This window comes from Rissa tridactyla, chromosome 4, assembly GCF_028500815.1.
Source record: "Rissa tridactyla isolate bRisTri1 chromosome 4, bRisTri1.patW.cur.20221130, whole genome shotgun sequence".
NCBI classification, from domain to species: Eukaryota; Metazoa; Chordata; class Aves; order Charadriiformes; family Laridae; genus Rissa; species Rissa tridactyla.
Genome location: NC_071469.1, coordinates 87,217,580 through 87,240,407, shown reverse-complemented (window position 1 = coordinate 87,240,407; position 22,828 = coordinate 87,217,580). Strand labels below are relative to the sequence as shown.

The 22,828-nt window shown below is 40.4% G+C and overlaps 1 protein-coding gene across 3 annotated transcripts in view; it reads left to right on the top strand.

Annotated features, from left to right (window-relative positions):
- The window catches only part of ADAMTS18 (ADAM metallopeptidase with thrombospondin type 1 motif 18), a 79,291-nt gene extending 63,506 nt beyond the window's left edge, over positions 1–15,785 (top strand). For all 3 annotated transcript variants that reach the window (XM_054200867.1, XM_054200868.1, XM_054200869.1), the window contains 6 exons: positions 585–711; positions 5,232–5,436; positions 7,757–7,948; positions 8,323–8,535; positions 9,933–10,080; positions 13,736–15,785. In XM_054200867.1, the coding sequence (XP_054056842.1) occupies positions 585–711; positions 5,232–5,436; positions 7,757–7,948; positions 8,323–8,535; positions 9,933–10,080; positions 13,736–13,851 (1,001 nt within the window). In that variant the 3' untranslated portion in view covers positions 13,852–15,785. The remainder of the gene's footprint in view (positions 1–584; positions 712–5,231; positions 5,437–7,756; positions 7,949–8,322; positions 8,536–9,932; positions 10,081–13,735) is intronic.
- The last annotated feature ends 7,043 nt before the right edge of the window (positions 15,786–22,828 follow it).

Here is a 22,828-nt window from a genome sequence, read left to right as displayed (position 1 = left end):
AGACAATGGAAACAACCGTGCTTCCAAATCTGACTTGCTGTGCCCAATGAACCGTGTGTGAGGGGAACGATATATCTCGATTAAAAGATAAATCTATAAAATCACCTCATCTCGTAAGGCATCTTTAGTCTTCTTGGTAATCTGTCCTGATGCTGACGCTAGATAGAGTTTAGGTTCCGGAACCTGCAGAATTCCAAAGTCTGTAAAGATGGACTGTAAAAAGTTGCAAAATATTTAGTTGCAGTTTGCAAGCGTGTGAGGAGAGCTCTAAGCAAGCACTGCTGCTTTCTGCAGGGAATGAGGATTTGAAGAATTCCTAATTTTTGCTGGGGGAGGATTCTGCAAATATGCTGTTTATGACTAAAATGTTTCATCTGACTTCAATAGGACCTGTGTTACAGAGAAGGAAATTAATGTTAAAAACATATTGCCAAATTAAACCCTATTTTATTTAGTTCAAGTCAGTGGAATTGTACCAAGAATGAGCTTGGACTTGTTTAGTTAATATTCCTCCCTACTACTTTTTCTCTTGTATTTTGAGTGAACGTTTATTTTACTGTATTTTTTTTCTAATACTTCCATAGGACACATTACAGCAAAAGCAATTTGTTTAGAAGATCATCGTGCACGAGTTAATTCCTCCTTTTGTGGCCCAAGGATGAAGCCTTTAACTGAAACAAAACTATGCAATACTAATCCCTGCCCAGCGTAGTAAGTTCTCTTTATTTTTGTACCTCTTTGCTATGCCTAATGACCGAGTTTGCCAAGAAAGAAGTCCTCTCCGACAGAACTGTATAGCCTGCTAGATGAACCCACTTTTATTCTGTAACATAAAACAGTAATTGTTTAAAAATGCTAGTTGTGTAGGCTTCTGCCCAATGATAATAATAGAGGCGGTATTTCTAATGTTGCTAAGGAAGACCTCCCGAGGATTGCTCGCAGCTCTGTCACCATACCGGGGTTAGCTATGTGACACTGAGTAAATCTGAGTTACTTAGAGGCCTGTTCTGCCACCTTTACTCACCTTGAATCAATAAGACTATTTCCTGAGTAAAGTGCTACTCCCCGTGTGGAAGCTTGGCCCCGTGACTCAGATTCCACATATTAGATTAGGTTAAAAGAATCTTGTGAAGTGTAATTAGTGATTTTTGGACAAAACGTCCCACAGAGTACTATGATACCGAAAATAGGACTCTCTAAACCAAATAAATTGTCAGCAATGCTACTGGTACCCACAAAAATAAATATGAAGACATCGCCTATGTGAACAATCTTGTTTTCTGAAAGACATAAGAAAGGTGAGATGCAAAGGAAGACACTGACATATAGATAAGCATTTAGAATCCAGCTGGTCTAAATCAACAGAACTCCTTTAAAAACAAGGGAGTTACACTGATTTATGGTAGCTGTGGTAGGGGCCCTTTGGAAAAAAAAAAGTTGTGTGCTTGTATAATTAAACACAGTATTATGTGGCTCAGAATATAAATGGGTAGATTTAAGGACACACTGGCCATCTTTCTTTTGCTGTTTTTTTCACTTTTGGATTCCTGAGTTTGCAACCTTCGCATTACTTTTATACCAAAGATCAGAAAAGCTGTAGTATGTTGGACAAGACATTTGACTTCCAGATTTTCTGAAGCAATATGTTAAAAAATTAAGAGTGTTTCTGTTGGAAATAAAGACAGTTGAAGATACATTGAAGTGCACAGGCAGCAGAAGGCAGAAGAAATGCAGGAAAGCTCTAGACCCGGTGTCACCTGCTGGTTTTACTCTGCGGTGATAAAAGCCATGGGTGGTAAAAGCAACTGGCTAAGCCCACTCCCATACTTCATAAAATAACACAGTTAATGGAATTTAATAGTGAGCATTCCCCATCTCCGCCAGTCCAGAAGAAGATGATGGGGCAAAGCAAAAAGATGTATATGTTCTGCAGTGGCTTTGTTTTTACTTAAAAATCCATACTTCGCAATATGTTGAACATACTAAAAAATAGTCCAGTAATAGTTTGGAATTTCCTGCAAAATTTAAAGATTACAGCAGAGTACACAAAATCCAAATAGCAAATTATAGACTATGACCACAAAACGATAGAGATAAGGTTTAAATAATGGTAACATGTGACAGGAGAGCCCCATGTTCTTGCTTCAGCAGTTTCTTCAGATTGCGTTTAGCCACATGATTTTCTCAATACCAATTTTAAGTAATCTTTGTAGCCAAACACAATCTTTTCATTTGCGACTTATCTTCTGCCAGAACTATTTTTATCCAATGAACTCAGTATCATGTACACTGACATGTATTGTCTGTGATGTTCCCAGGAGTCTTTTTAAGCTGTTTATGCTTACCTTCGTTTGGATGTGGCACTGTTGTGCTATAAAGCTTCACCGAAATCATATTCAATTCTATTGACCGCACACAAGATTTCCATTTCTATTAACCAGAGATCCTGACGAATTTTGAACATCCACTGATGTAACTATTGCTGAAAATGCTGAATATCTATTTTGACATGCAGTGCAATGCTTTCATGCTGAAATCGCTCTGATATTCTTAGATTTACTATTTTAAAACACAATTAATGATTTGAACCCTAAAAAGAGTACAAAAAGAAAAACCATAAAAGCCCCAAGCCACCTTTAGGGAAAAACAATTCAACTCAAGAATTAATCATTTTTAAAATCCTTAGGATATATTAATGTATGGAGGATCTACATGTAGGACCATGTCTTAAATTAACAGATTGCCATTCAGCCGAGTGAAACTATGCCAGAATATCTCTGCTGAGCAATCTGCCCAGAAAGTCACGGCATGTAGTATTTCCCATAAAACCGAGACTGCCAACATCAAAAAATGTAATATTAATAAATTCCATGGAGGAAACAAAGAATGCTTAATAGCCAGCAAATAAAGCAAGCACAAATATAGTCGGCACAATAGGCAAGGGGAGGAGGTGAATAATAGATGAGATACAAGCGTGGCAGTTTTGTGACATAAAAGAGGCTCCAGACTTATAAAGGTCAGTGAGGAATAATTACTGCATAAGAACAAAGACTTATTAGTCTGAGTAGGAACAAACTACTGTCCCAACAGTAAGAACACAGAAAGGCATCAGTACTGCACACTGTTGGTGGATTTCAGAGCTGCCAAATCTGGTCATAATTATTTAGTTATTTGAGCTAATGAAAGATACTCTTGGATCACAGCCCAGATAATCTTGGAAAATGGCAGTTTACTAGATGACATTAAAGTAGGTTTATTGCCCTCTCCTCTGTGAAGAGAGGAACTTTCTGGGCAGTTATGGTGAATAAACTCTTAAAATGAACACTTTTGGTTGTTCTACCAAACACCGATGTCAGAAACATCAAGGCAAACTAATTAGAAGTTGTAAAAGGGATTAAAACGGTAACTTTTTTTTCCCAGAAGTTTGTATTGCAATAGTCCAAATATTTATAAATCAGACAAAAAGGAAACTTCTGACGTGTTCTGGAATTACATAAGTACTGACTTTTCACATTAATATTTCTTTGTCCTGAAATTAGTGCTTTTTATATTTCCCACTACTTTTGGCAGTTACTGAAGATGCTAGATTGAGAGTTGGGATTTCTTCTATTCCCAAAGGAATTTTTCCAAAATAGCCTTTTAATATATTTTTTACAACTTAAAATTAGCTTTGTTTTCAGGCCGATGTGAACAGACAGGCAAATGGGATGCTGTTCTTCTTTCACACAGTAAGAAAAGAAATAAAAAAAGCCTTCTTGTCATTAAAACTGTATGTAAGCTGCTATTCCAGTGGTCACAGGGCTGAGGCTGTGAGAAACCATGGAAGCTGGATAGACCATGCAGTTGGATTTGAGACAAAAACCTTTTCTGCAGCATAAATTATTAAAAAATTTTAAAACTGCTATTATAAAATCTTTTGTTTAAATTCAGTGCGGGGTCTTTCAATAAGAGTTCTCAACTAGACCGATCACTTCAGTCATTCATAATGTCCTTTGTTTCTTCACTTCTGTTTTCCTATCTAGTTGTTATTTATGGTCTTACGTTGTAAGCCTTCGAGGACAAAGACACTTGATTGTACGTTTGCAAAGTGTTTCACAAAGGCTGGGGACCCGCTCAGGGCTTCAGCAATAGAAATACTGAGCAGCTATTGACATTTCCGACCTAAATTTATCCTAAGCAATTGGCAATAATTCTTCAGACTTTATGTAACTTTGGTGACATGATGTGTAACTGAAGCGTGCCTGTGACGGTATAGATTTGCCCAACAGCTTTTGCTGGTTAAATTTCCTGTTTTATTTATATTCTACCTCATCTGTCTGCCAAATTTATTAGTCTGAGGACATGTAAATCCTCCAGACACTAATGACAGGACTGCTGATTTTAGCAAGCAAGTTCTTTTTTGTGAGCAGAGGCCAGGAAGGTTTGACATAAATCCCACTGGACAGCACCATGCCAGCACTTGTCGTCCCGTGTGAGCGGATCTACGCACAAGTGCACTGGGAGGTGCACGCTCAGCTCAACCGGCCCCATTCTTCCCCCACCATGCCGGCTTTTCCCTCCTATCAGCTTAGGTGAATCTTCCTCTTCCACCCTGTCTCTGAGAGAGATGTAAAAGGAAAAAATGTACCAACAAAGGGCAGAACTTTCCAATAATTGAATCTTATCAATTTACAGAACGCTCTCCATCTAGCTATCTTCTTCCTTTGGCCTCAGGTCTCTTAGCTGTTTGGAGGTCTCTTCAGCAGCTGGAGAGACAAAAGTGACCATCCTCCCATTTCTTTAGAAAAGATTTTTCTTTTCCTGTTTGAGAGAGATTTTTTCAATTAAAAGCGTGGGTGTGGTTAAAAAGGAATGGTGATTTGTTAGCCAGACCCTTGTATCTTTTAGATACTTGACCAGGCTCGATGGCAGCGTCTCTCTCAGTCCCTGTGGAATTCCAGATTGCAGGTTGGATTCATAGGCAAGTTGGTTCTGGTAGATGAGAACGGTAAATAAGTAATACTAGTTTTTCTAGTTGTGTGACTTAGATTTCATCCCTAGCAAAACGTTCCATGCTTTGAAGACAGATATGTAACTAAAGCTTTTTGATTGCTTGAACAGATATCAGTACATCGGGAGAGCAGGCCAAGCAGAATCCCTGAATAATGCACTTTCGATAGATGGCTCATATGTATTGGTTTTATAAAGCTAATTGGACTCCTGTGTTTTTAACATACATTTTCACCTTTAAGCTGGTCAACAGGTGAATGGAGCGCATGCAGCAAATCTTGTGGAGGAGGGCAACAAAGTCGTCTCATTCAGTGTGTCCAGAAGAGGGCTTTCCAAAGAGAGGAGGTAGTGGCCCATTCCCTGTGTCCTGTCAGCACCCCGACGCAGATGCAGCTGTGCAATGGTCAGGACTGCCCACCCGAATGGAGCCCTGGCCTATGGTCTCAGGTAATCTGGAGAAAAACTTACATTTTTGTCTGCTGGCGTAATGAAAATATTGCCAAAAACTCTGCTCAAAAAGAAGAACGGTGCAAACTTTGTGAAGATCAGTATTTTGCAAGTGGCTCTGTTCATGAAGATAATATGTAAACCATGTACATATTTTAACTAGCTGTCCTAAGTGCTTGGCCAGGAGGGCTTGCTGGAAGGGGACACGTGGTGTCCTTTTTGGTACATTCAAATAGATGGATTTGTATTTTTTCTGGTTTCATAACTTAAGGCTCTATGAATTCTTCAAAGCCATTAACCCCCCTCTGAGATTACTTCCCACCAATATTAACTTTTCTCAGAGATGACAGGCAGTCAAGGATTGAAGAAACATTTGGGGTTAGAGTTGCATATTAATGCATGCACATATGTGAATTGTGGGTTGATAAATTTGTGATTTACACGTTCGCTAATCACTGTTGTTCTTTTGCCTTTGTTAGAGTAACTATTCTACTGCAAATAGAGTACTGCTGCAGTTAATTGCCTGAGGGGCATGAGGGCCCTGGGCAGATTCCTGTGTGTACACACCCTGCTTCACAAACCTGCAAACTGCCTGACGTTAAACCAGCCCCAGCTAAAAAACACAGCCGTGCTTACACAGAACACATCTCTGCTCTTTCTTTCACTGCTATCGATGCTGGTATGAACTGTCAGTCTAAGGATAAATGAAGTATGGGGAAATCTGGGATTTAAGAGCGAGCTGACAGTGCACTTATATCAAGAGGAGCGATGTTATTTTTATTTTTCCATCTTCATTTAATGAGATTCAAGGTGGATTTAAATTTACTGAAAAATCTATTACTTCTGTGTACACTTCTTGGTATTGTCACTCTTTACGTGCTCAGAAACATCTTGACCTAAGCATTCCCTGCTGAGAAGCACAGACTGGCTCTCCAGGGGAGTGCCCTGTAATGTACTTTGACAGACGAGTAACTACTCAATAGTCCATCGTAACAGAGTTTTAACACTCAAAAAGAAACTTTTTCTTCCAGTGTATGTGAAGGAAACCTTAGTGTGTCAGGAGACTATAAAAACCAGGTACGATGATTAGATACTTAAAAAGGAAGAAAAGGAAGAACAAGGTCTTCACACTTTCAAAATTTCCTTCCTCTAAACTAAAAAAAAAAAAATAAAAAAAAATCCATTTTCCAACTCTTTAGAAGGTGTACAATTCAAGTTGGGATTTTCAAATAAGCCTATGAAAATTAAGTTCAGAGTCCTGCTGAAATGTAGAGAACAGGCCTACTGAAGAAGTTAGTGAAGATTTTAAGATTCAGCTGAAAGATGTTATATCACAGGCTCAAGGGAGTTAAGAGGAAAAAAAATGGAAAATACCCAGCCTCTCTACACAAATCTGAGTAATTTTAAATGAAAGGAGTTTCTTGTTTGTTCGGGGGAAAGATTAAAACCACACATTTCAGCATGCAGATATTTCTGTTGCATCCTCAGTACAACTCTGCCTTCGTGAAATCTTTTGAAAACATTTGTTTGATTTAATACAGATAGTGATAGTCCAGGATTCTGCCTTGGAATGCGCCCTTTAATTATTAGCAAAAAGAAGAACAATTAGAAGAGGATGCACCAAGCTAGAAAGCTGGCAGGATTATTTCAGGGCCAGTTATTTCTTCATTTCATCAGAAATGGCTCATTCCTGCATTTTGCTGTATGCTAAGGCAATGAAAACTATAGATGTCTTTTCAACCGAACCACGGTTCAGAAATGCCTGTTTATTCGCTGGTGACCTGTCGTAAGCTTCAGTTGTAATCTTGGCAATTAAAATATCTTCAAACCATTGTCTGCATCAGACTCCTGTAGTGAGATTCATCTGGTTATGTATAGATTCCCTGGGTAGTTTTCTCTGCCTCTATCTCATCCCTCTAGGCCAAGGTGAGGACAAAATAACAAATAGCTGAGAACATCTTGCCGTGGGAGATTCTGCGATGGGAGGTTAGGACCAGCTTTCAGCTATGCTGTCCAGGAAAAAAAGCATTTTGCTCACAACTCCAACTTACCTCATCTACGGAAGAGAGATATTACTTATCTGTTCTACATGGGGGCTGTAAGAGTTCATAGTTTACACTAAGAAAGCACTTAGAACAATGTTTTAGAAGTGACATACAGATGTTACTGTTACTTAATTACCAATAGAATTTCAAGTTTACTTACATTATAATGGCAGCTACACAGCACATTAGCCATGGTTTCTGTGCTCTCCTGTAAAACACAAATAATGCCAATTTTCATTTCCTCTAGTTCAAATGAGCATTTCTTTCCATCACAGTGCTCCAAGACTTGCGGGAGAGGTGTTAAGAAACGGGATGTCCACTGCAAAAGCACCGGTTCTCCCAAGGTTAAAATCTTGCCTGAAAGTATGTGCAGCAGAGACCATAAACCTGAATCCCAGCAGACCTGCGTGCTCGGACGCTGCCCCAAAAATGACCGACTCCAGTGGGTGATTTCTTCCTGGAGTGAGGTAAAGTGGTGCAGTTATGTGGCTCCCTGCCTTCCTTCGCTGCTCTTGGAAACGCTGACTCAGGGACACACGCAAACCCTGTGGGGGAAAGAAAGCTGAGTTGTCATTTGAAAATCAGGTGTTGTATGCAAGCCACTACAAAAACACAGTTCTTTACATCCAGATGTAGTTAGATGTACCCTGATGTCTTTGTTTTTCAGGACCTTCACTGACTTGAATTCGTATTTCTGTTTACACGTTATGGAACGTGGTCTTTGTGGGTTTAGTTATGCAATGCTTTTGTAGTTCCGCGTAATTCAGGGTCTCTTGCACACAGCGCATTCTTTATCTGAATGAGTTTCTATAGATTTAAAAGGTGTACTTTGCCTTTGCAGTGCTCAGCCTCCTGTGGCCCGGGTGTACAAAAGCGAGAACTGAAATGCGGTGAGAAAAGCCTCCATGGGAAATTGATCACCTTTCCTCAGAGAAGATGTAGAAACATCAAGAAACCAAACACCAACCTGGAAGAGGCCTGTAACAAGGGAGCCTGTCCATCGCAAACGTTGTATAACATGGTGTCTGGCTGGTATTCCTCACCCTGGCAGCAGGTAGGAATGGGACGCCTTCTCACCTCCCTCCCCCTCTCCTGGCGAGCACTCTTTCCCCAGCGCTATTTCATGTCTTGGCTTTTACGGAGTTTACAAAAGGAGCAAGTTTCTCTACACAGTAGCTCAAGTAGCAGCCCCTAGTGATTTTCACTTCACAGCATTAAAGAACAAACCAACTGCAGTGGGACTGCAGCCTCCTGGACAGAGAAAGTGAGGTTGCCATGCTGGGCTCAGAGAGCACCAAACCTAGAAAAGCCGCGGTATCCTGTGTCACAGAATGGATGTGGCACAAACACCTGGCGGGCATAAAATGCTGAAGACCGCGCCACTGTGACTATGGCAATGTGAGTCCAAGCTACTAGATTAAAGCTAGCTCCAGTCTTACATTGTGCTGTAGTCAAATGTCCGTTGGAATGGAGGAGATACCACCAGTGCTAACAGTCCACAGGTGTCTCCTGCACATAGCCATTCCCTAAAGAAGGTCGCACCACTCAGCCACTGCAACATGATGCAGCTGGTTCACATCCATCATGTACTTTGGTGCAGCCCATTTCTTTGTCCTGAAACTGAAGAATGTCACCTAAAAATGTTATTCATGCTCGAGAGGCACTACATTCCACGCTCATTTTCCAACGCTTTCTTCAAACTGCACTGTGGTTGAACTATTACATATCTATATGCACAATGTATTTGAGCATCTGCACGGATTGCCTGGAATTCCCTAAATACTATGATTAATTGCGGGATCAGTCTGTATTTGTTTCTACATTCTTGCAAACAAGCTTCTGTATTTCTGGAACTTATCTACTTTATGAGTCACATATCAATGAGACACACACTCATTTAATAACATTTACATGAAACAATGTATGCCTGACAATTGTAATCAGACGAAAATGATCACATTTATCTTAAAGACAACTTTTCATGAAACACATACAAGTAAAAGGCTTATTCATTTTAAAATACTTCATAGATCTTCTTGCAAACGCATACTGTTTTTCCCAAGTTACTGCCATAATTATGGTTCCAGCGGGAGTTTTATCTCTGTTCAGACAGCAGGATTGGGCCCACAGGCTCAGAGTTCAAAAGAAATCACTGCAGACAATCAGGAACAGGTTTTCTGAAATGTTCAGTTTCTGTCTCAATGCCTAAGTAAGGAACCAAATTTTCAGCTGAGTCCTTAAGTAACCAAATGTTCGGGAGGGAGAACAGATGCACATGTCTTTGAGAAGTTGGTCCTGATGGGGACTGCTGAACAGCAACACATCCGATCCTGACCTCTCTCTCTTTGAAAGTCTCATCCAAAGCCCTTGAAAGTCACCCCTTTGGCTTTCATGGGCTCCCAGAGAGGCTCTATAATGAAAGACAGCTTTTACTTTTTTTCTTCTCCACAGTGTACAGTAACATGTGGAGGGGGAGTGCAAACCCGGAGCGTACAGTGCCTGCGCCAAGGAAGACCAGCTTCTGGGTGCTTGCCCCATCAGAAACCAGCCGTCCTGAGGGCTTGCAACACGAACTTCTGCCCAGTCCCTGTGAAAAGAGGTAAAACTCAGCTCTATATGCTGTAGCAGCCTTGGCTGCTTAGAACTCTCTAGCCAGCGAAAATCACCTTTCCAGTTACGCCCACTGAAGATTAGTATTTGGCATGTTGCCTCATGAATGATATTTTCCCAGGCTTTCCAGCTTTACGGTTACTCTCTGATACACAGCATCTCTCTTCTCAAAGTGAACCCCCCTTAAAGTGGACTTCAGAGTATAACTGACAGATTTTAAAAACAGGAATATGTTAAGTACATCAAAAAGTTATGCCATTTGGTTCTGAGCTGCATCTTTATACTATCTTGTTGAGTAACATACGAGCGTCCTACGCTGGTACTGTTTTATGATTAAAAATAGCAACTTTTGAACTAAGGAATAAGAATCTGCCATTTATTTTTGGTCTTTTGAAGTCCACTCAAGCTTCAAATTGCACCCATATCCTGAGAGTCCAAAAATGCTTTGTCTAGAACGTACTTCTCTTCTTACTGCTTCTGATCAGTGCAGTCAGGGAACATGAAATAAGTTCTGTCCCCACTTGTATGTCTGCTGTATCCCTCTCTACCTCTTCAGTGTGTTTTGCGGTCCTAGAGGAGCAGAAGGAGCAAGAGGTTTTGTGTCACTCTGAATGAAGGAAGGAGAATTCTCTCAGAACCACCACAGAAAGAGAGTGGTGCATTAGCCCCATCCCATATATTTGCTTACAAGCTGGTTACAGTTTGTGACTCCTTAACTGCAGGAAAAAAAGCTCACGGAGGTCCAGGTTTGTCTCATTTAACACTAGTTATGTAGGTATGCTAAAGCCCTTTAAACATTAACTTTCAAAATACCGTACATTAACTGTCTTGTTACCATTTTAAAACTGGGAGCTGAAAGTAATCTCTATAAAACCTAGGCCGAATTGCAAGAGAGAGGTGGTAATGGAGCTGGGAGCAAAGGTCAAGCTCTGGCCCTGCATCTTGTGAACTGACATTAGCCAAGCCCCCCCTCAGCTCTACCACTGAAACCCCGTAAAACCCACTGCTGTCTTCAGGCCATTCTACTCATCAGCTCTGGACATGCCGGGTATCAAACTGATACATCAAGGGACTTGAATCCAAACAAGGATATATAGATGAAATGGTCCTAAAAGGGATAAGTAAATAGTTCTGCTGTTTTCAAAAGTAAATGTCCTTAAGACATCAAATTAACCTTCCTAAAAAATTCTGCTGTACTTTGGAGTTTCTGTATTACATCCTTTTCTGTCACGATATAGCAAGCACTTCTCTTTCACCCCTGCCTTCCTCTGCTATATGTCATGTCTGGAGTACAGTCTGGTACTAATTTTGGCCTTGGCCTGTTTCTCTCTCTCTCACATCTGCAGGAGCCCTTTCCCCTGTATTATAACTGGGTCGTCAGGCTCTAGAGATCAATTATCTCTTCACTGCTCTCTAACTTTCTGTCTAAAGCAGCAAAAAGAGAGGGAACCAGCTGTGCTGGAATCACATTGAAGCAAATCAGTCTCTATTATCAGCCATGCAGCTCCAGCTCAGTGATCACAGTCAAGAAATTAATGTTTCAGGGAGAGTTTACACACTTCCCTAGACAAACTGGGTCATTTCGATCCCTCTGTTAGATGCAGTTACGGTCACCGTAACTCCTAGTAAACTGCTTAAAATGAATGAAAATTTAAACAACACAGAAATGAGTAAATAGAAACAAGGAACTGACAGCCTGATCCACATCCACTGAAGTTTGTGGGACTCTTTGTGTTCATTCCAATGGTCTTTGGATTAGGTCCCAAGAGCAGTTTTCAACCATACCTCTGCAATGTTAGCACTGCACTCCGATCTTCAAAAGGGGCATAAAGATTCATAAACGTTGCCTCCTTGGTGCTTATAAATTTTCTAAACAGTAATTCATAATTTTTGAAAATTTACCCTTTCCTGGCAGGAAGGCTTCTTCCTGACTTAATCAGAACAGCTTTCCTCACTTTGTGCTGCGTGTGCCTGTCATCTGTTGTCTGCTTTGGGTCCTCCCAGCGGCAAGTTCTGCGTGGTGGCCAGCAGGTGAAGTGACGCGGTGGCCAGCAGGTGAAGTGACGTGAAAGCTGGTGCTGAAGTGCCAGCTGTGTCCCTGCTGCCACGCCACTAAGACCAGAAAGGCCATGCTGTGGAGTGGGAAGGCTGGAGTTCAGTACTGAGCTTCCCAGTTCCTGCACAAGTGTTTGTTCAAGGACAGTATTTTCTCTACATAACATTAGCATTTACAGACAGGCTTATGTTTTTAAAAACAGGAATAAAATGGCATCTTTAAAAAAAAAATTATTATTAAATTATTTTCTTATTCATTCAAATAAATTAGAGGGTGATAAAGGTATACAAAATCACCTTTGCCATCATACAAAAGGGAATCCAAAAAAGCCAAGTGGTGACTAATCAAAAGAAGTTCCTATAGCGAGATGGAGCTGAGTCCTGCCCCACCGTGTACGAAGAAGCTGTGTGTGCTGTGTGAAGGAGCATTTCTCTTCTGTGACTCAGCTGAGCCGATCTGAGAACACAGACAACGATGGCTAGATTTTTCTTCACCGTCTCCTTGTAAATTCCTTTTATTGACCATGTAAACAGTAGTTCTGAGAGTCGAATGGAATCTTTTCCCATGCTCGCAGGAGATTTCAGTTTAGCTATAAATTTTGCTAAACCTCATTTAAATGTCTTACTGCTCTCTCAGACATGGCAAATTTGTTTATAAATCATCCATACGAATCATCACTCTGCTCCTTTAAAGAAACACAAAGTATTCACTACAAAACTGGAGAAAGGCGCACTATGAAATGTTTTTAAAGCGGCTGGGCTGTGTGTATAAATGATCTGTACATCGATTTTAGTGAAATAAAATCTTAATTGAAAAATATGGTTTATTTGTAATTAACAGCTGGGCATTCCAGAACTAAACATTGTCAGCCTGTCTCTTTTCCCATTGCAGTTAATTAAGATTTCACCAAAATGCCACAGGCAAAGTCCTAAAAGCCTGATTCATGCCACCTAACTAGAGTGTTTAAGAAGAGAGATTTCTTAGGCTCCCTGCACAGTCAGACGGAGAGAAGTCTCTCTGGAAAGTGCTGGACCGCAATCACACAGCAGAGCACTCCGGGCACACGTGTGTAGAGTAGGTCCCTGCACCCAGCGTCCCATGCTGTTTCTGTGTTCCGGCCCATACGCTCAGAGCTGATGCTACTCTGAGCTGCAGGTAAACTCCACGTGATGCTGACGGCAACAAGCAATCGGCATCAGGTGTGGGGCAGGCTCATTTCCACCAGTACCTGGCTTTAGAACATTTGTAATCAGGGATGAAAACACAGATGATTTTTTTTATCCTCTACTTCCTCCTGTTTTTCTGAACTTCAAAGTGTGCTCTGAATTTTTTAATTCCTTTAGCCTCTGACCCTCCTATTATATTATCTCTACCTCTATCAAATTAACAAATTAAACATTTCTTAACAAATCAAAAAGAAACTAGTATTTTTGAGATGAAAGCTAATTCATGGTTCCTCTTCTTTGAATTGAGTCACCCATTGTGTTTTTAATATTACCAAATGCACTCAAGTGTGCGGAACTATTGCCTGACTTGTTGACTTGCTAAAACACAGTCTTACCATATTGCTTGGATTTCTCTCCTTCAGATGATCCTTCTTGTGTGGATTTCTTTACCTGGTGTCATCTGGTTCCCCAGCATGGTGTCTGTAACCACAAATTTTATGGCAAGCAATGTTGTAAATCATGCACGAAGAAGAACTGATAGCAGCACGTTATCTGAACCCTTCAGTGACAGGATTCTCTTCTTCAATTTATGTTGGAATTAACTTTGCTTTGAGGCAAGACACGGTGCCACATAAACCACTGATAGAAGAGACATTTTTTTAGGGGAATGTCTGAGGTACAGTAATTGTTGGATATATATTGAAAAAGGAATGTTTCTTTCTTTTTTTTTTCTTTATTTGCTGACCTCACTAAAGTACAGGGTACTATGGATCACTTGAACACTGAGACTCGAGGGGCAGTTCTTCTTTCTTTAAAAGTGTAATTTTGCACTGTCAGATGTTATGAGGAAGAAATTAAGGCACGGAAGCCTTTTCTGGCTAAGTTACCAGAATGCAAAGCAAAAGAGACTGGGAGCTCAAGGAGGAAGGTTCTGGTGTGGCAGCACGACAGATCCCACTACCAAAAGCGTTTCCTTCCATATTTTTTTATGATACTATGGTCCCAGGGTAAGGCAGCTGTTTACTGCCACTTTCACAGAAGGACACTGAAATGGCCGTTGTCCGGAGAGCGCAGCATCACGCCTGTGGCCCCAAGAAGTAACTAGTGCACTACAAAGATATATGGTGCTTCTCTATTAGACTTGCTGCTGGAAAAGCAAGTTTTGCATCATGCTAATGTTTTTATTGTGTTGAAGAATTCATTTTCTGCTTTGTGTAGAAACTCAGAGATGGTTAACTAGTAACTTGAAATGTATTCCTAGAAATATTCAGCGTTAGAATATTTGGACTTTTAATATTGCTGTGTTACAAGTAAAATAGAATTTCATATTTCAACTAACTCAAGGAACTCAGACTTATTGAGCTCAATGGTTATGTTTTCAACTTTCTAAGCTCATTAGATATGTAACTTTAAACTTGATATTTTAAAGTAGTTTTTTTTCAGAAGCTAGCTTGTTTGAATGCCAAGATACTGAAGAATGTCTTCCTTTTAATCTCAAATCTCTCCGCAAATTTTGATGCAGCCGTTAACCACAGAAAATAACAAGAATATTACAGTCCATTAATTAATGCTAAATGTCTCTAAATAGTTATTTATTCACACAGGTTATATGAAAAAAAGAGAAAAAAGATGAGTGGATGATTTACTCTAACCAAATAAAAGTCAATTCTATTTTTATACATTCTCCTAATACTTTTATTTAGTTCAGAATCCACCAGCAAACAAAAGAAATTTAATCATTATAGTTGTAATCGCTCAGTATCGAGATGTTTGGTGACACTATATATCAAATGGTACAATTTAAGAAGTTTCTGCATTGAAAAAATACCCAACCTATTTGCCAAACCCATTCTGAGACAGAGCTGTGTTCTACTGTTATTTTCTGGGGAGTGCCTGCGAGGGACATATTTATCTAATTCCACCCAATCCCACAACTTCGTTTGATGAATGTAGTTCAGTTTTACTGTTTTTTTAAAGTATCGTTTCAGCGTAAGATTAGCCAGCTCAGCACTAATGCCAGACAGTGGTCACTTAAAATTAGCAGTTCCTTCTGCAACAATTTAAATTAAAAACATGTATTCTATGATACTTTAAGAAACGATGATTAGAAACATATCTCAACCTACACCGCTCTGTCTTGATATTGGACATCGTGTAATTATAACTGTTTTTCTAGGAAAACTACAAGGGTTTTTTTTGTTTTGTTTTTATAATTGTGTCCTTTTTATTATTTGATGTAAAATAATTAATTTATTAATGCATAGCTTTTCCTTTATATTTCTTTGCTCACTTCCTTAAGTGACAACTGAGGAAAGAAAATGGTAGGGTCACAAAGTATGAATTATGGTGTAAAAAAAGCAAAAAATATAAGTGTAATATTTAATTATTTTATAAGCTTTGTAATAAAGTACTCTAACTGTTTCATTATATTTGGGATTGTAAAATTCATGAATAAAATATGGAGGTTATTAAGTAAATATCAAGTAATATAAGCCGTGTATGCATTCACTTGCATTTCTGCTGATTGTCCCGTAGTATCTTTAAGGGAAATTTTATCCCGTTTTCTTCTGCTACATAACTGGCGGATGTCTGTGGCTCCGAGCCTGCACCAGCTCTGTGGAGGGGCAGTCACAAAAGCTGCCCACAAGAAAGGCCCGTTCTTCGGGGCAGTGGAAATTTCGGCACCGTAGCTAAGTGTGACCTCTGCTAACCGTGCCCCACCATTCAGGCCTTGCATGGGTTAATATTGGCGGGGAACCCTCAAAACAGTGGATTTGAGTGTTAACAAGCCATTATGATGAATGGGATGGAGGTCATTCCTTTCAGGCACTCAAAGTCAGGCATATGTGCTAAGGTCATGTGAAACTTCTCTACTTTTGAAGGTTCCATTATACTGGCAAGTGAGGAATGTACTGGTTATTCAACAGAGTGAATACATCGTAGTTGCCTTTAAGAGCAGAAGATGTTTCTCATTTGAATGACTACCCTACCACTGAAGCAGCTGGCTTGGATTGTGCCCATTTCAGGCACAAAAAGGCAAAATGGACATAACTTCATGAGTTTACTTTCGTAACAACACAAAAGGTAAACCACACAAAAATACAGTTCCCCCCCGCCATGTATATGACAAAAACTGACCTATCACTTCTCTCCCTAAAGACAGTGGAAACCAGCGTGATTCTTCCCTGCATGTATTTAGCTGCAAGGTGGTTTGCAAGATAAGAAGCCTCATTCAACACAGCATTAGGTTTTACAGCCTCTCCCATCGGCCTGGGGATACTTTGTTTTTCTACAAATGACTCAGCTAAGAAGTCTCCAAGTCAATCCCTAGTAGGGACTACATTGATTTACTGGATCATTTCATATATGTATTCTCTAACATATATTTGCCGCTTTTCCCTTCGTTCACCATCACTCGGTTCTCTGACAACAGCATGCTACATAGAGTATTGGTGACAGGAAATACTGAGCATGCTTCTGACTTGCAGTATAATCTAGTAGGCAATAATAAGCAATAGATCAGGCTGCTCCTGAAGGATTCCCAGCAAGCACTCTTTTGAACATGACTGGGACTAGTGACTTAGATAATTAATATGCCCACACAAGAATTCAGACTCTAAACTGCTTTGTGTTCTGGGCTAGAATTTTGGAATTAAAATGAACTGACGGTTGTCAGTGAATTACAGTGTTGGAGATGGATGTTGAAAGAGGAAATATTGCATAAAGATGTGCTATTGTGTGGTTGGATCAACCCCAAGTCCACAACTGTTTTATGGCTGAGCCCTTACAACGATATTTGGTATACAAAGCTTGGCAGTTTTCTAGAAGTATATTGCTGCAAGGCTCACTTTATAAAGCAGAATGGGGTCTTTTCACAAAGGAATAGCTCCGTTTCCTGTAGTCAGATTTCATCACTCAGGTAAAGGATGCATCTGCCTAAAACTCAAACAGATATTTAATGAATGGCTTGATTGTGTAAATCAAACAACTATCTCGGATGCCCAGAAGACATGAAATGTTGGAGACAGATGAACGTTTCACTGCATGTGGTTTTATGGTAACGTGATCCACATCCCGTATTTCCTTTATTTTTCAGCAAATCCTATTCAAAAGCATCAATAAAATAAATTAACATTATTATTTCTATTGTAACAGAAGTCCAGCCCTACTGAGTCAGTGGGATCCCATTGTGTACAGCACTGTATACACGTCATGAAAGGCTCACAGTCCTGAGCGTACAGTGAAAAACAACAGGAAAAGACCATGTTAACAGTGAGCTCATTGTGATGAGGAGAAAAAGTGTTACTTGCGGTTCAGTGGCTGCCTGGACACTGCACAACACTTCAAAGGCAGCTCCATGCAGATAAGATCTGAAAGAGCAATATTGAGGAACTTTATCTCTACTCTGTTTCGAAAGCAAACGCTGAGCATTGCTGAGGTCTGAGAGGACAGTAGGGGAAAGGCAGTCGGGGAGCTGGGATACAGTGAAACGAGGCAAGAATGAGGTGAGTTCAATGCTGAGTCCTAACCAAGACAGTGACTATCACGAGAGGAAAGCAATACATCGGAATCAAACTGCTAGCCTGGCAGCTACCAGGGACTACAGAGATGTGAGTTTTTGGCAAGGCAGGAAGTCTTTCCATCAAAAAAAGTTGTGAAATAAGGAGATGCAGCTGCTAGAAAACACCTTCAATTCCTCCCCAGCCAATATTGTATGAACATCAGGCAAATCAAAGCTGCCCTTCCTGTCTGCTTCCTACACGCCGTGCACCACTATCATAGATATTCTTCATCGAACAAATCCGGGCTGGACCGGAATGTGTCCTTCAATGTATGTCACACTCTGAAGTTCTTCACCTGGCAGCCTACAAGTAACAGTTGCTTCCCACAAGAGGCGGCAGTGACAGACCAGTAGCCAGGGCCGTATTGATTCTCAGACTTGCGCTGCAAACGGTAGAGATGTGGGTTGCTATTTACAGCATGGGAATTGCATTGCCCATGGCAAGGCAGTGCCTCTGCCCTGGGCAGAGGTAACCAGAAGCACACTCCGTCCTAAAGAGCTTGCCTTCTGAGAGCCAACATACACCAGGCAGGGCTAAGGGAACTAGTGTACTCATTTTCCATGAGATACTGGGGCAGAAACAGCCTGAATGTCCCATCTGGGCTGAACTAGAGACAAAACCTGAATTTCTCAATTCACAATGCAACGTAGTAACATCAAAACCACTTTTCCTCATGCTCCCTGAAGAAAAGCATCTATCATGGGACCTATACTTCAAACCACTAAATATTTTATGTACTTTCTGTTCGAAAATAAGAAGTGTTCAGTCATTAACAGAATCCATTTTTATTTTTGGATTCCTCCAATGGAGGCAGGAACCTTCAGGTAAGCCCTGACTTCCAGGCTTACTTTCTAAGCGCTAAATCAAGCTGTTGTCACCATACATTTCAGCCTTAATTGTTGGGTACCTACTCCAACTTAAGATGGACCTTTAGTATCCCTTACGTGACTCGGGCTGCCAATTTATCATGTTCTGTTGTGCTAATGTTCACTAATACTTTCATAATAACATAGGAGAGCTGACACAGAAGTTAATTCAAAAAGAATATGAAAAGGTTTATAATTGAAATGTTTACTCGTGAAGTTCTTACCTACAGGAAGCAAACATTTCAGAGAAAAGCATACACAAGAACTCCCTCTTTGAGATCTTCACCTTCTCATATCACTGTAATATCTGAATTAGGTCTCTCTAATAGGAGAAACCGAAGGAATTCTCCCCAAAGCAGGAATCCCCTGCCAACACTCCTGGAAATAAGGGCCCTCTCCTAGCTCTATTTAGATTATAGTTGAAGAGATTCAGGGTATCTGCAGAATTCAAGAGTTTTTCTTGTACAAAATAGTTAATCCCATCTATAATGCCCTTTCTGGACACTCTGTCATAGTGCTTTTAGCACGGTAATGTATTGCAGCCATCCCGATTCCTCACCTCAGGCATGATGATACCCAGGGTTCACTGCAGAGCGTAAGCAGAGGGGACACCTGAACACAGAAGTGGCTGCGTTTTCCTTCCATAAGCAAAGATGAGAGAAAATGCCATTAAGGTTTTCCCTGGATGCAGTTATGACTCGTCTCACAGGAACTGCCATTCTGAGGCAACATGTTCCCCAGGGCACTAGAACTCACGTTTCCACATTGTATATTCAGTGTAACTGCTGAGCAAGTCAAAAGTAATTGAGGTCTCGACTTCCTCAAAATGCACCACTAAAAAATGATTTTTATAAGCTACTAAACAAAATATTTTGTGGCTTTCATTTTTGGGGGCTTTTGATTGATAGCTGAAATATATAAATTCTGATTGAAAAAGACAGTACAAGCTTTCTACGTATATTTTTAATATCCAAACAGATCACCCCACTGATTTTTTTTTCCCCAAATGATATAAGTAAATCCTGCAGAAAGTGCTCATAGATTCATTGTATTCATGATATGTCACTATTTATCCTCAGGAGCTGAACAAGAAGTTTCAATACACAAATCGTAATTTCACCCTCCACAAAAAGATAGTCTACTTCCAAGTCCATTAAAGGAATGTTAACTTCCAAAGAATTTACTTTACTGTTCAGCACCCTCCATTGACAGATATTTCAACTGGATCAGAACAGTTCACTTCTAGCCAGAGATATTGCCCGTCATCAGAAAGGTCATCAGCTCAGACTTTGTAAAACTACACTGCAAATGCCAAGTTGCCCAGAACTACCATGACTTTCTCATTCTTGTCTTTGCTGGTGTGTGGGGAAGAGTCAACCAGCGCAGACAATAACAGGGTATAAACACAGCTCTCTCCATTAAATATAGTATATGCTTCTTCAAACTCTATCATTTACCACAATTTAATTTTGAGGTTTTTGGTGTCCACTTCCAACATACTAGTTGCAAAACCAAAATTGTACATAAACAAAGTGGAACATCTAATTGGAAAAGCACTCAGCTATTGAGTGAGACCGTCGGATGGTATATGGGCTACTGTGATATACACCTACCATATTAGATGTTCCGAACTCGAACTGGCATTGTGTCTTGTGGCCAGTTAACATCTAATGCTGACTGGTTTTTTTTGTTCCTCAATTGGAATGGAACTTGTCATGAAATCATAAACTCGTTATAAGTGTACCGCTTGCTCAAGTGTCAGTCTACTAATCTCTAGCTAGACTAGACTTATGTTACATTAGTTGATTCAAGAGCGTAGCAGTGCAACTCTCAGGTAGCTGATACAAAACACTTAACTCACACATTTAACACCTGGCACACTCATCAACCATTTTATTTATTCTGTAGCACAATGATTCTACCCTAGAGCTTACACATTTTTGAGAATCCTGCTCACTTTCACCAGTCATACTGCTGTTTGTAAGGTAGAGCTGAAGCCTCCATGCCCCCTGCTGCAGTGCAGTGTTGCAGGTCGGTTGGGAGCACTGGTGAAAAAACTTCATCTGGGCTAAGGAGCTGAGAAGACAGAAGTTCACAGACCTGCTGAGGCTGATGCCAGAGCTATAAATTAAAATTTGGGATTACAGGGCTTCTGAGCTTTGACCTGTTGTGATCAACAACTGCAAAGTTGAAGGGAGGCCAGACTGACTTGTGCTTGCTGCACGGTAATTGCATTGCATTGAATTTGACCCACTCTTCAGTGTCTCTACTGGTCTTGAGCAGGGACCAAGAATGGGGTTTTCATCTTAATGTGTAACTTGGAAACACAAAATAGAAGGGAATCTGTCTTCTGACTGACAAAAAGCAGAGACAAGATACTGTACGGGATTTGCTGATGCTCTTGGTTGAGTGATTTGCTCCCTCCTTTTTTACAGCCAGTGCTAAATCTGTGGTCAAGAAGGAGTAGTTTTTCCTCACCCAGTTACGATCATCTGGACATTTTCAGATACATTCCTAGTAATATTGCACATATTTTAACCTCTTTTACAATCTTCCTGTGAATTACCAGGTTTTGAGTCTTTGACCTTTAGTATCAAGTCTGCTGTAAGATGATAGATAATGTTTTTGCAACTTCTTGTACTTGCTCGGGAGAAGGGGAACAGAAAAGCAGATAGTCTTTTGGTTCATTCTGGACTCTACACCTCTGACATAGCAGTCTGTTGTGGTCAGAGACTAGATTTGATAAAACAAGTCACTTTCAACCCTTTAACCACCTCTCTCTAGCTCACTATATCCACTGTTTCCTCTTTGATTAGCTTGGTTAAATGGTTAATTTTAATTAGGGCAGGCACAACTCACACCTCTGCATGAAAGCAAGCGCAATGGGGCCCTCGTGTTGACTGGTACCAATAACAGCACTGATCTGCTGAGAGATCACGACTTAAAGGGAGCTTAAAGGTCTTATTTTTCTTTTAGGTCAGAGTAGTGATTCCTCTAACAAGGCCAATTTTAGCATCTGCCACCCAAACTCTTATCCACGTATATACAATATATACAGTATAGTTCTTTCGGGCTGTTAAATTAGCTCTTTTTTTACATAAGGAACTTAATTAAAGTGGAAAAAACCCCAAACTACTTCGTATACGTTATGTCTTCTTATTCAGGAAACAGCCAGAGGAAAGTAGTTCCCCAGCTTCCTCGATTACACAATCACACTTTGCCCAGGATCAAAGTACTTCAAGAACTGAGTTATTCTTGGTGCTGGTTTTTGTAAATGCTCTTCCCTGAGCTTCTCATTAACCTTCTGAACCTCACTGCCTACTGGATGGACCCCAGCCAGCATCCTTCAACTACCAAAGGACTCTTTGAAAGGAGAGTTTACACCTCAGTCTCCAAATTGTGTTACTGTGGCCTAGTAACTATATAGAGGAGGAAGGCAAACAGTGGATTTGCCTTTTTAAAAACAGCAGTCGATTAAAAAATAAAGTACCAATAATGTGAGAATCATACAGTCCTGGAACCTTCAGACATTTTGGCACATAGCTCTGTCTCTCTCGGACAATTGCATCCCCTTTTTCACTGCTTCTCTCCTCCTGTTCCAAAGCTCCCCCCTGAAGCTATCAGGGGGTGGGGAGCAGAGTGGGTTGTGAAGTGTCTTGGGGTAATCCACTCTGACAGGGAACTATGCTGATTAAAAGTTATGGCTTTGGAACACTAAAGCTCCCACTGCTGTCCACGTAAAAGTTGCTGCTTTCTATTTAAACCTTAACAGTCACATCTAATCAAGAGAAAATAAGGACGTTTTTATGAATTCCAGGAGAAAAATTCCCCTCAGGTGTAGGCTGCACGGTTTGATCAGCTCCAGTATCATGTTTTAGCGTTTCATATTAATCCCACGGATTCTGAGCCAAGAATGCTAGCTTTCATACTCGCCTGACGGCCAGGCAAAAACACTTTGGCAATTTGTTATTATTTCAGCTAAACTTGCAATATGCAAATTAAGATTTATGGCAAATGAAGGCATAAAACTATGCATTTATCTTCACGTGGAAAAGGTATCATGTAGCTGCAAGGTGCCAAAAAATAC